The sequence below is a fragment of the Chlamydotis macqueenii genome, chromosome 1 (assembly GCF_036417535.1).
Source record: "Chlamydotis macqueenii isolate bChlMac1 chromosome 1, bChlMac1.mat, whole genome shotgun sequence".
In the NCBI taxonomy this organism is placed as follows: domain Eukaryota; kingdom Metazoa; phylum Chordata; class Aves; order Otidiformes; family Otididae; genus Chlamydotis; species Chlamydotis macqueenii.
In genome coordinates this window covers 126,433,109-126,446,755 of record NC_141556.1, presented here as the reverse complement: position 1 = coordinate 126,446,755, position 13,647 = coordinate 126,433,109, and the positions used below count along the sequence as shown (strand labels likewise).

The 13,647-nt window shown below is 36.7% G+C and overlaps 1 protein-coding gene across 11 annotated transcripts in view; it reads right to left on the bottom strand.

The window, feature by feature from the left end:
- The window catches only part of DMD (dystrophin), a 1,302,935-nt gene that overhangs the window by 897,282 nt on the left and 392,006 nt on the right, over positions 1-13,647 (bottom strand). For all 11 annotated transcript variants that reach the window (XM_086766697.1, XM_086766715.1, XM_086766672.1 and 8 more), the window contains exons 3-6: positions 13,527-13,619; positions 12,487-12,564; positions 9,691-9,783; positions 1,357-1,529 (exon numbers count right to left, since the gene is read on the bottom strand). In XM_086766697.1, coding sequence (XP_086622823.1) covers positions 1,357-1,529; positions 9,691-9,783; positions 12,487-12,564; positions 13,527-13,619 — 437 coding nt within the window. The remainder of the gene's footprint in view (positions 1-1,356; positions 1,530-9,690; positions 9,784-12,486; positions 12,565-13,526; positions 13,620-13,647) is intronic.

Genomic DNA, 13,647 nt, shown 5'->3' with positions numbered 1-13,647 from the left:
TGCATCAACAGTAGAGTAACAGCAGGATGGTGGGAAACCCTGTTGTTAATGTAATAAATACTAAATGCAGATGAAATCCATACACAAAGACTTTTTAGAGTATAATAAATGTCTCCTTAAGATAATGCCTCATTCCTAATATTAGAAGCAAAGAATATTTGCAATTGCAAGTTCCTGGACTTCAGTCAGATCTGCTCAAGGATCCCAGGCATGTGCAGAGTGAAAAAAAAATGACTCACAGCAAGAGATGCCTACTCTGCTTGGGATGGTGGTGTAAGGCATAGAAACTGTAAATGGCTGACAATGTTAGTCTTTGGACTACAACAACAGTAGACTTAATCATACAGTTTAATTCAGAAACAATTATACAAGCCAGTGAGAATTATGGAAAGAAATATCTGCAGCCCTTCACTGCTTAAGTTGGAAGGCATATATTGTCCCAGACTATGCTTTTAGAAGTATTATGTCTTGTTTTATTTTAAGCCTTTAATGCAACTAAAAAAAAAATAGATGGCCTGACTTGTACTAATATCTTGTAAATCCCTGTTGTCTCTTGCTACATAGAACATATCCATTTACTGTTCAAAAATTCAACTCTCACTGATAATTTGGAGCTGTCAGCCACCTGGCAGAACAGCCCCCTTTAACAGAGAGGTACAGAAGTAGAGAACAGAGATCAGGAGGCTTACCACATTTGAAAAAATAGGTACTGCTTTAAAACCAGTAGTGGCAAGAACTAGACCTTTAAGATAGATTAGCTTGCATGTCTTCCTTAAACCAACTATACAGAACCACCAGAGAGATAGACTAGAACAAGACAGCTTCTGAGAGAGACTGAAAACTCAAATCAGCTGGGGGAACAATATTAAAGGTTTTGAAAACAAAGGCTACCTTCTCCAGCTGAGTCCTTTCAAGGCCAATTCATACTTTCAATACAGCAACTCTCAGCACCTTTCAACAAACACTACATTCTCCCCCTCTAAGTCCCCACAGGAAAATCTTCTCCTTCTAAGACAAACCTCAAAGGTTTAGTTTTTTAGTTCCTTGCTCTTCTCAAAAGTTTCCAAGCCTGTACTCCTTGAGACCGTCTACTTGGTCTATACACTGAAATTTCAGAAAAGGATCTGAACTGAACATATTCCGTTGCACTGCAAAAAGCTCACACCCACAAAAGGATTCAGTCCGACACTGAACAGTGCACCAAGGTGAAAGCGAACAGGCAGCCATTTAAAAGAGTGCTGAAAAACCCACACAGGAAGCAGCTAAAAACTCCACATAACAGATACACTATCCTCAAGACATGTTACAGCTGTCTGTTACAAGCTCACTGAAATAATTAAAAGTTAGTTTTCCTACCTGTGACTGTGGAGGAGTGCATTGAAAGCCAGTCCATCAGACCAGCTACTGGTGAAATTGATAACATTGACCTGTGGGTAATTACGAGTCGATTGGCGGACCCAGCTCAGCAGAATCTTTTCACTGTTTGTCTGCTGCAGTCCAGCCATGATGTTTTTCATTACATCTTTGACCTGCAATAAAAGACAAAATTGAACAGATTGAACTTACTCATTAAAAGCTGACTTTTTTTTTTGACGTCCAAAAACTTCAGTTGCCTAGATTTAAGCCTTAAAGAAAAATTTCCTAAGTAATTAAAGAACATACTTAGCATCACAGTATAACGACAGTAGTCAGCTCTGAATGCTTAAAGACAGTTGATATTGTCTTGTTGGTCACAATTGGTGATGTATTCAGTATATTCATCCCTATGCCATGTGAACCGTTCCATGCGTGAACAGAGATGGCACATTTGTTTGCACCACTTATGGGAACAGAGTACTTTCAAACTAAATATTTCTCCTTGTGCTTTTCTTTGCTCTGGAAATATATCCTTAGTTAATATGATACCTTATAGCAAAAGGGGTGATAAAATGATGGAAAGCATTCTTCTCTCATTGACAGAATTGAAACAATTACCAAGGCAAAATAAATGTGTTCAGTGCATAGTAAATAACGGTTTTGACTTAAATGTGCAAACTATATTTGCATACATGCAATTGCATGAAAAGTGAATTTCATTGTATGCGTTAAAGGAGTATTGTATATGTTTCATTTCTAAAAATTTTTAAATGAGTAGTTAATATTCCTCTTTCATTAGAGAAAGCTCACTGACCTACAGTTACTATTTTACAAAAAGCCATTAATTCTGAGGGCTTCTAAAAATATTAGCCTGGAGTTTGACACAATGCAGTCAATTATATATTTCTTAGCAACTTCTTTACTAATGAAAGAGCACCCAAAACTTCTATCAAGAAGTCTGCAATTTCTTTTCCTGTAAAGTAATCCCTTTTAAATCACTGCTTTCTCAATATATCTTGTGACTATTAGCAGCTCTTTTAAAATACTCCTTCAGATATAATTTAACTCTAAAGTTGCTTATTGTTGCTTATTTGCTCATGGAGTACGTAATTTCATTACAATTCTCCACTTGAATAGCTCTGCAGCCAGTATCAGTTGAAAACCAGTGCAGAAGCTACTTTATGATAAAGGATGGACCACTTAGAAATTGAAAAAACCCTAACACAACATGCAGAAGCTCTTATCTCAAAGAATAATCAACAACAAAAAATTAATTACTATGACACTGTAGGAAAAAGAATAGATATAATTTTATTTTTCAGTCTGGTAAGTTGCTTGCTAGTTTCACACCAATTAATTCAATCATTTGAATAACTGAAGATATGAATTACTAAAATAATGTCTTGCTTTTACATCTCAGATGCATACTACCCAAAGAGTATCAGTGCTTTCAATTTTCTTTTTGAGACCTAGGTACACAGTTAACTTTTTAGGTTATTACTTTCTGAGATGGGAGGAGAAACTGATCCTTTCCAAATTTCATGGGACACATTCGTGACTTTAGTCTAAGATTGTAGTTTGCACCAATGAAACAATTGGGAAACACACTCTTTAGTTTTGCTTCATATTTCTGAAGGGTATTTTGAGTTTCTTGTTAATATTTTCAGTGTCTTCATTATTGAGAGCTGATGCAGTAATTTACATAATTCAGCAAGAAGCTAAGAGATTTGCTTCCTCTATTTCCAGGCAAAAACTTTTCACTACTGTCAAAATATAAAATTTTGTTTTTCATTAATCTAGGTGCTAAAAAGAAGAAAAGTTCCAAGATTAGCATCAAAGACTATAAAATATTAAAATTACGGTAATGTAGAATTGTTCAAGCCAAGGTTTCATTGTTCATTTTGGATTTTTATTATGTACTTGTATTTGCAAATGCAGATTTATCTGAATATTATAAGCAAACTGTAACATTTGAAAAATACAACATATATTCTTATAAAAGGATAGCTAAATGAATGCACAAACACAAGACAAGCTTTAGAAATATAAAAGTTCATAAAACATAGAAAAGATCAAGTGTTTGAGTTGACATCAACATAACAGAAAGGAGTAATAAGTATCAATGGAGGAAACCAGGCAAAACCAATAAACCAATGGGCCACCTGGAAGGCTATTATTCAGAAGAATTCAGGTGATCATTTTTATTTTGATTTAAAGATACAAAGTAAAAGACTTAGCATTTATTTCTACTTTTGACTAAATAAATACAAAATAGCTTCAGGCACATCTTGTTGAGCTTAATATGTTGACAATAGATAAAGATTTACTCTAATTTTCCTGCACTTCTCCACAGCAGTGAAGACTGGTTTGTTTGTTTTTGGGGTTTTTTTTGCTGTCTCATAGAGAATGCTAGACATTGAAAATAACAAAGTCAAAGGGTCTTATCTCATCCTGAAGGCTGAGGTCACCTCCTATTCAGTGAGAAATGGCAGAAAACTCCACTTCTATGACTGCAGTCACCTTGTCCTCCCAAGCACCCCAAAGGGCGCTGCCATCCCTCCCACTCCATTCGGCAGTTTGGCAGCACCACACAGCACCATGCCACACCATGCCACATTGTGGCACTCAGAGAGTGGTGGTCAACGGCTCAATGTCCATGTGGAGACCGGTCACGAGTGGCGTCCCTCAGGGGTCTGTGCTGGGCCCGGCCCTGTTCAACATCTTTGTCAGCGACATGGACAGTGGGATAGAGTGCACCCTCAGCAAGTTTGCCGACGACACCAAGTTGTGTGGTGCCGTCGACACGCTGGAAGGGAGGGATGCCATCCAGAGGGACCTTGACAGGCTGGAGAGGTGGGCCCGTGCCAACCTCATGAAGTTCAACCAGGCCAAGTGCAAGGTCCTGCACCTGGGTCATGGCAATCCCAGGCACAAATACAGGCTGGGCGGGGAATGGATTGAGAGCAGCCCTGAGGAGAAGGACTTGGGAGTGCTGGTGGATGAGAAGCTTAACATGAGCAGGCAATGCGCCCTTGCGGCCCAGAAGGCCAACTGCATCCTGGGCTGCATCAAGAGAAGCGTGGCCAGCAGGTCGAGGGAGGTGATTCTCCCCCTCTACTCTGCCCTGGTGAGACCCCACCTGGAGTACTGTGTCCAGTTCTGGAGCCCCCAACACAAGAAGGACATGGACCAGTTGGATTGGGTCCAGAGGAGGGCCACGAAGATGATAAAAGGGCTGGAGCACCTCTCTTATGAGGACAGACTGAGAGAGTTGGGGCTGTTCAGCCTGGAGAAGAGGAGGCTCCGGGGAGACCTGATTGCGGTCTTCCAGTACCTTAAGGGGGCCTACAAGAAAGATGGGGAAAGGCCGTTCAGTAGGGCCTGTTGCAATAGGACGAGAGGTAATGGTTTTAAAATAGAGGGGGGTAGATTTAGATTAGAAATTAGGAAAAAAATTTTTTACGATGCGAGTTATAGAACACTGGAACAGGTTGCCCAGAAAGGTGGTGGAGGCCCCATCTCTGGAAACGTTCAAGGCCAGGCTGGATGAGGCTCTGAGCAACCTGACCTAGTCAGGGATGTCCCTGCTCCTTGCAGGGGGGTTGGACTAGATGACCTTTGAAGGTCCCTTCCAACCCTAACCATTCTATGATTCTATGATTCTATGATTGTGCCACTCTGGGCGCAGGACCACGTTATTCACAGGACGGCTGGGCTGTGAAGCAACATCAGCGGCTGAGTGGAAAAGTGATGGCTGACACTGAGGTTAGAATGAAGATTTTGAAGGCTTCTCAGTTAAGATACAGTTTTCAGAAAGAGTAGTACATAGAAATGTATTCATGTCAGCCTGAAGAGCTTTTGGATTATAAGCTTCTTCAGTATCCAGGTTCAAAAACTACAGCTATTTCCAAGTGTCTAGTAGGCTCTGCCTCTTGCTGTCAAATGATGAGTTGACCTCTGATACTCATTTCTTTGTTACCTCTGCTTTCCAATGCAATATATCCTAGCAGGAAACAAAGCTTTAAGGTGTAGGAAACTCCAGCTTTCAGAGAACAGAAATTCTTGCTCTTCCTAGGGAATGGCAATAAGATCCAATTTTGAAAAGAAGGGGGGAAAGTGCAACACAGGCACCACCACAGATAACTTCTGAAATGTTAAACTGCCAAACAGAAAGCTCTGAACAGAAAGAGAGCACTGCTGTTCTTGTCACCACACTGAGAAGTGTCCAAAAGCAGCACACCCAGGCCTGGCCCACGGTGACAGTGGACCTCTGATTTCCCTGCTGTAGTACAATGTCCTGGAATCTGTGTGTGCGTAGCTGTGTGCATGTAAGATGACTAAGAATACAGCATGATCTCAAACATGCACTACATCTGTTTCACCTAAACCCAGCACTCAGGTGCATAACATTTTTTAAGACTGGTATGTGGCTTCAGGATACCAGCCCCTAGGAGAGAGGGAAGGAATATAAAAAAGTTATTCTCAAAGCAATGTGTTTTCTTTTTTTTTAATCAAATAGGGACCTTACAGCTGTCTGACAGAAAGACTTAGTATTTTTACTTGCTATATTTCTGCTATTCTGACTGCATAGATTACTTTTTTTTTTATAGCTAAAATCCATCAAACTCATCAAAGCACATTTTAAATAACTCTTTGTAAGAACATCTTTATAGATGTTCAAGACACTTATCAAAGTAAAGGATGTCCTTTGCTCATTGATTCAAGGTGGATTGACAGAACTGTTTTAGTATTTCATTTCTACCACTATAATTAAAAAAAAAAAATTAAAAATTGTAATTCCAATTAAAATACCAATTCTGCAACAAGAGCACAACAGGCCTGATGCTTTTAACAGATCTATAAATGAGGCTAAATGACAGTTGAAATGCACTTTGCTCTGAGAAATTTACCTAATATATATGCCTATTAGTTTGCTTTTTTTTTCTGAAGAAAGACAGGATTTTGGCTCTGATTCTTAACTAAGATTTTTGTTAAGGGTTTTTTTTTCATGCTCTACATGAAAATAAGTTTGATCCTAAAAAAAAAAAACCAACAAAAAACAGCTTACACACTGCAACATATACTGTTTTCCCACTCTTAAGAATCTTTGTCAAATGTAATAGTTTAGAAATTAATTGTCTCTTTTTTTTTTGTTTAAATGTTAATGCAGCAGTGAGGCTCGGATCACAGAACTGTGAGAAAGAGGACAGCAGATTCAAGGAAATAGAAACTCTGATAGATTCAGTACCAGAAGGGGAGAAACTCTTTAGCAGGGCCTGTTGTGAAAGGACAAGGGGTAATTGCTTTAAAAGAGAGTGAGGTAGATTGAGACCTGCTATAAGGAAAAATTTTTCACAATTTTTAGTGGTGGAGCACTGGAACAGGTTGCCCAGAGATGTGATGGATGCCCCATCCCTGGAAACATTCAAGGCCAGGTTGGATGAGGCTCTGAGCAACCTGATCTGGTTGGAGATGTCCCTGCTCCTTGCAGGGGGGTTGTTCTAGATGACCTTTAAAGGTCACTTCCAACCCAAACCATTCTATGATTCTATAAAGAGCTTTGGTAGCAGGTGCTCAACTCAGAACAATGGTTCTATTTCAATGAAACTTTTAATAAAAATCTGAAAAACAGGCTAGATCAGAAAGGACACAATCACCACAGGGGATACAGAAAGCCACAAGATTTCTTATGAAAAGAAATGAGAATGGAAAGAATGAGTCAAATCTTGCCTGCTGTAATGCCTCTACCACTATCTCTTCTCAGTGGGACTGCTGATATCCACTCAGACTGGTATTGTCTCATTATTCCTTTCATGCACCTTTCTTCTACAATCTTTAATTTTTTCTTTTACATTTTATAAGAAGAGATCGAAGTTTTGTAAGAGACACTCTTGTTTTCATATATAATTACAGTTCTGTCCTAATGTAGTCCTGGCTGCTGGATGTGAAACTGGAAAAAGCTTCTAGCCTGTTCATCTGCAACAAAATAACTATTCACACAACATATATATATGGGTTTTTTTACATCCATGCAGATAAAGTTCATCTAGGTGACTCTTCTCAGGACTGCGAGTTCTGCTAATCAGAAAATGAAACGATTTGCAAATGCAGGATTGCACCATCAAACAGAAACTGCACCAGTAGCATGCACTAAATCAACTAGCCCGTGTATTATTATTTATTTATTTTATGTCTCCCATAGACTACAAATAAATATAGTAGTCTTGATAAGTTATCATAGGTAACAAGATGTTTTACCCAGCTGTAGACAACTGGCAGATAAGTTTGGTGGCCCTGAGTCCATAACTTAGTCTTTAACAACAGGTTATCGTACTTCCAGCTGCTTAGAGCTAAGAACAATCTGTGATTGCCAAATGGTACCAACAGGAAGAAGCATCCTCTCTTAAGAAACTTACAGTCTTGTTCCACCAGAAGTGCTGTCAATATATAAGATAGCACCAAGCTATAAACAGGGCAGAATAATCATGAACATATTCTAGATAATGCAAATCACTTCAAAATTCGAAAGAAAATATAGACAAGAACAAAGATTTTCTCCACAGAGCTGCAAATAAACAAATTTGCATTGAACTGTTCCATTCCTTTGAGGGAAATAGGCCAACATCTCCCAAGTTTTGTTTAAAAAGAGAAAAGCCCAAGTACAAATCTAGCTTTATATTATTTTTTTTTAAAATATTCATCATTATGCAAGAGCAACAAGGTTATTCTATAATAATGGCTTCTTCTTGACAACCAGCCTTTAGGTACTTTTTAGAAAAGAAACTCAAATTGATGTCTAGCCAAATCTGTAATTTATTTACAAAATTTTGAATAAAAAGAGAAGTCCAGAACATGCAGGTCACTTCCTTTCAGTAAACCATGAATAGAATGAACTGAAACACAATACTCAAAGTGTAGACTAAACATGGACTGAACCATTATGACTACCAAGAAAGTGTCACACCTTTAACCACTGCTTTTTAAATATTATCCTTGGAATTTTCATGCATGGGTAGTTCAGCTAAAGTCACAGGAACCATCACAGCTGCTGTCACAGTTATTACCAGGCTCAAGATGAAGCCTGAAACGAATCACATTCTGCAAGCAAGCAGTGCTCTAAAAGCACATGCCTGCTGTCAAAAACCTCACCAGACTAAACCAGAGAACATGTGTGTCTTCTGTGTGTGCACAAGTACACCTTAAGAGGACTGGTGGGAAAAGCTGAATGAAAAATTAGTAAGTACATAGCCAATACTAAAGCACATCTTTTAACACTTTGCCTCAGGATAAAATATGAACAAATCAAAATATGAATTTGAATATGAATAGTCATCTCAGTCCATAATTAATATAAATTAAAATACAGTGATTCAAGAATTATTGTTTCATTTTCCATCTGCTCTTATTAAGAAATTTAGAACAATGTTAGGCAATCAAGCTAAGAATATTGGAATGAGAGACAGAGGAAGACGTGATTTAACTATCTGCAGCTTTTCTCTGTTGCTTTCACTGAAACATGAAAGCATGTGAAAAGAAAAATATTCCCTACTTCAATGAATGATGCACATGTGATTTCTGAAAGGATTGTTTCGTTTTTAATATAAAGTCTGTTAGGCTTTGTTTCCCACCATCTTTGCTTTAATGCTACAAAAAACTTGTAGATTATTGCTTGTGGAACAAACACAAATGGCCAGACTCTTAGCCCAGATTCATATAAACACACAGACTCACAGCGTCTTGATGCTAGTTCTTTTTGAATTTTTATTTTACTGCTGTCTCAGAATTTGTTTACTTAAGTGTCCTCATCTACCAGGTTGGTTTTCACAAGATCTATATCATAATCCCACCTTCCTGTCTAAAGAGAAAGGAAGCTAAATGAGTCACATCTGCTTCAATAAATTGTCAGAGTAGCACCTTTGTAGTGTTTTAAAAATAATTCTTGGCAGAATGGGTCAGCAGCAAATGTGATTAATTCATTAAAATATAAGAGTCACTCTTTCTAAGATACTAAAAAAAAAAAAACCGACTATGAAAGCTACATATCCACATGGGCTTTGTCTATCATTTTTTCTTACAATAACTGTATTATATATTCTCTTGCAACATCTGACTGAAATTAGAGTAAAAAGAACTGCTGCTAATGCTCTAAAACCTATTTTATCTTCTTAAGTTTCTTAATATCCTAGATAATATGTAAACAGATTGCCATAAAACTTGCTGATTTAGGACATTGTTCACAATGTCTATGTTTACTTTGTAGGTTGTGGCTGGCTAATAATGGAAAAAAGATCAGCAGAATAAAGGTACTTCATGGAAAGTAGCAGTGCCACTCACCTGCCAGTGGAGGATTATATTCCAGATCAAACCAAGGGTCAGCTTATGATTTCCATCCACAATATCTGAGCTCCCAATATTTACCAAATCAACCTATTAAAGAAACAAAAAAATACTTGTATGAGATTAATAGCAAGCAGAAGACGTCAGTGTTATTTTCATACATTTGGTGTTAAATTTTATTTGTGGTGAGGAAGAGGGAGGGATGAGCTAGGGTAAATCTCTCATTTGGTTTCTGTTGTTTAGTAAACAACCAACTCATGTTTTATAAATGGCACGATTAATATGCTGGCAAAAAGCAAGCAGTGATGCAGAGTTCCAATTATTCCAGTTATAGCATGTTGTGAAAGTATACAATTAAAAATAGTAGTTAATAATAACTCCAAAATCTTGTCTATTAAACCTCTACAATTAAAAATCACAAAACAGATGGGTGACACAGAAAATCTCCTGTATTATGCGCCATACTACCTTATATAACATACTTTACTAAAAGTTACACATACAACTAGGCACTCTAAGAACCTACAAACCCTAGATATTGGGTTTGTAAAATATAACTTATTTTGCCTTAATCAAGTTATACACTGTGTAAGTCAAGGCAGGATGTGTTCTAGAACACAGAGAAACTAATGACTGTGTTCTAAGAAAGTCTTTTCCACATTAGTTTGTCCATTAATGTTGCTTTCCATAATTACATTATGCATTTCCAACTTCATAATGCATCAGCATTTATCACCCTGGAATATTCTTCAGGTGAGGAGGGTGAAATGATCCTTCACCCTGCCCTACTTTTTATGCTATTTAAATAAGAAAGCCAAATTGAAAGATGTGAGTGCAAGAAAATAGAAGCTAAGACCTGCACTTTTGGATGAAAATTATAACTCTAAATTCGCATTCTCACTGTTTCATAGATGCAGTTTTTCTTGGTCAGAACTGATACTTATATGGTAAAGTACCCCAGTCCTTCACAAATTCCAGCCTGCATATCTCTACTATACTCCTGAAGCTATTTGAAGTTGTATCTGTAGAATAAAGGTTTTGCATGAGTATCTTTTTTTTATTATTATTTTTTTAATTTCTCTGTATCTATGTACTGGAAATTGAAGTCTGAATACACAGAGCCTTCATCTATTTTACTGAAATGGAGGAACACTTCTCAGTTTGCCTCAGTGTTGCCTGAGGCTATACTGGGGCAACTCCTCACCCCAACACTATGACCTTTGCATAGGAAAAAAAATAAATCTGTAAAATTGATTGACTGGAAGCAGCAGTGTTTTTAAATCTGTTAACATCCAGATGAATGTAGAACCTCAGAGCAAGCATTACACATACCAGTAGAAGAAGCTAGATTAGTCACGGCCTTTAAATATCTTTAGAACCATTGATTTTGCATTCCTGAAGTCCTACAGAAATCACCCTTGAGATTATTTTGAAGGCTGAGGAAACTATTTCAGAGGCAGGTCTTTTGACTTTATCCTAATTTAATATTGCATATATACACACTATACTGATTTTTATATTGTATATAGCTTACGAGGTTGTAATTACATGAGTATGATGGCCACCGGACGACCATGTTTTTTCTCCTGTATTCTTCACGTGGAATACTCTGTTCTCTTTCTGTATTTGAAAAGGACTATTGTTGTGTTCTGGAAACTGAATGAACGGCCCATTAATGGATTTAGCTGGTGCATAGTGAATAAATACTTTTAAAAGCATTTACTATGAAAATTTTTAACCATATTCAAGGTATGCAATGACAACTTTCTTGTATACTGTGAAATAATCTATTACTGATTTTTTTCAATAATGTCAAATATTGAAGATTTTGAAGAATTAGAAGCTTTGCCTTCTATTTACTTACTTTAAATTCAATTTTAAAAAAAAAAACAAAACCAAAAATCAATCTGGAGGTCTTTATGCCCGTCTTATAAGGTCACTTTCATTTATGCACAAATCTTCAGAAGGATAAGCATTACCTTAGGTTTATAAATTTGATAATTTTATTCAGACACTGAACTCAAGCATGTTTAGTGACCTACTGCAGCTATCAAGAAATCCAATATAATATGCAGCACAGAATACATTATCACTGTTGCATCACATCTTACTGTTAAATTTAAGCAAATGTTGTAGTTTCTTTGAATTTATTCTTGAGGAGGAGATATGATATAATTAGTTGGCCACTGAAAATGTCTTCTAAAGTTATGGGTCTATTACAATGCTTGCATAAGTAAGATATTATGACAATATTTACTCAAAAATTATGCACAGCATACTGGCTTGAAAAGTCAATCTTGACAAAGTAGAATAGAAAGTGCTTTTGCTATGATTCATTTCCATAATGTTATGAACCATAAGAAACAGACATCAATGAAAATTTACCAAAAATATTTACTGCAGGAAAAGCCTGTTTTTTAGAATTCCTCATCATCAGAGCTTGAAAGTAGATATTTTTGTAGGTAGTACCTGCTAACCAGGTATGGATGACTTCTTGCAGTTAACCTTTTAAAATGTATTTTAAACACCATACATTACAATAAAATTGTGCATGTTGATTAGTCTTCACATAGCATCCACTATAGAGATATTATTCAAACTTTTGCTGGCAGCAGATTTTAAACTCTTTGAAATACATTCCATCCTGGTGCTGAATGCCTAAGTATCCAAGTCACATTAATAAAACTGCCCTGACTCCAGTAATTGTATACTTTAGGCCACAGTTTGATACAATGTTTACAAAGCATTAAGTATGCTATCTATAGGATGTTCTGACTCAGGCTGATAACTTACATCATTTCTCTGCAAAACCTGCAGTGCTTTGTTGACATTGTTCAGAGCATGAACTCTTGTGGAGCCCTTTTCTTTTGCCTACAAAGAAAATAAAACAAATTTGCCCAAAATCAGAAACTAAAATAAACTATATGTAACCCAAATCTTATATTACACTCATAGTTTTCTATTTCATAAGTTTATGACAACAGTGACAATATTACCACACATCGAACGTATGCAGATCCCCAATAAGAAACAAAAGCAGTTGTGAAACAAACTGGATCCACAGTTGGAAGGTAATTTGGTATCTTGACATTTTTCAGGGAATAGAACATTGAAATGTATATAAATCAGATAATTCCAGATTGTTTTTATTATGATTAGTCGTCTTTTCCATGGCACAATTTAGGAACATTACTATGACAACCAAACAGATAAGCATCAGTTTGTTTACTTACAAATATATGCTCTCCGGATTTTGATTCTCAAACTCCCCACCTGCTTAATTATTCTTTTATGAGAAAGTTTCAAAGAAACATCCCAAGCTCACAAAGTCCAAGCAGGAACACAAGAGAGGATATTCAAATATATGTGTGATGTGCCACTTTTGAATTTCCAGGTTAATATGAGCAAATGGTTCTCTGACATGTACAACTCCAACACATGGACTATAAGTACGAAATTTGTTAGCAAAACATTCTAATTCTACACATTAAATTTTATCCTTTGTATTTGGCACAAACATGTGGTGCTAAATAATTTCTGAATTCCAACTAAAATCTAAATACCCAAATGAACCCTGCCTCAATCTTGTTTCTCTTCACCACACTTCCTTAATAAGTGCATACAACAAAGCAGAACATTTTTATTTCAAATACATGTATAGCTCTCACTTGCTATGTTTCCTCAATTTCAAATGAAAGTAAAAAATATTCACATTCCTAAAAAATATTGTGTCCACAGGCCTCATCAATGCCGGCAACTAATGAGCAACATCTACTACAACTATCACAACATCAAGACTTCAATATACAGTAAACAAATTAACATATACATACAAGTTTTTGGCCTGTAAGGCATTCCAGGAGCTCCAGAAGTCTTCGTCCATCTCGAAAATCATTAAAAAGATCTTCAATGTAACGTCTTCCAAACTGAAATTAAACAATGGCTTTAATTCGA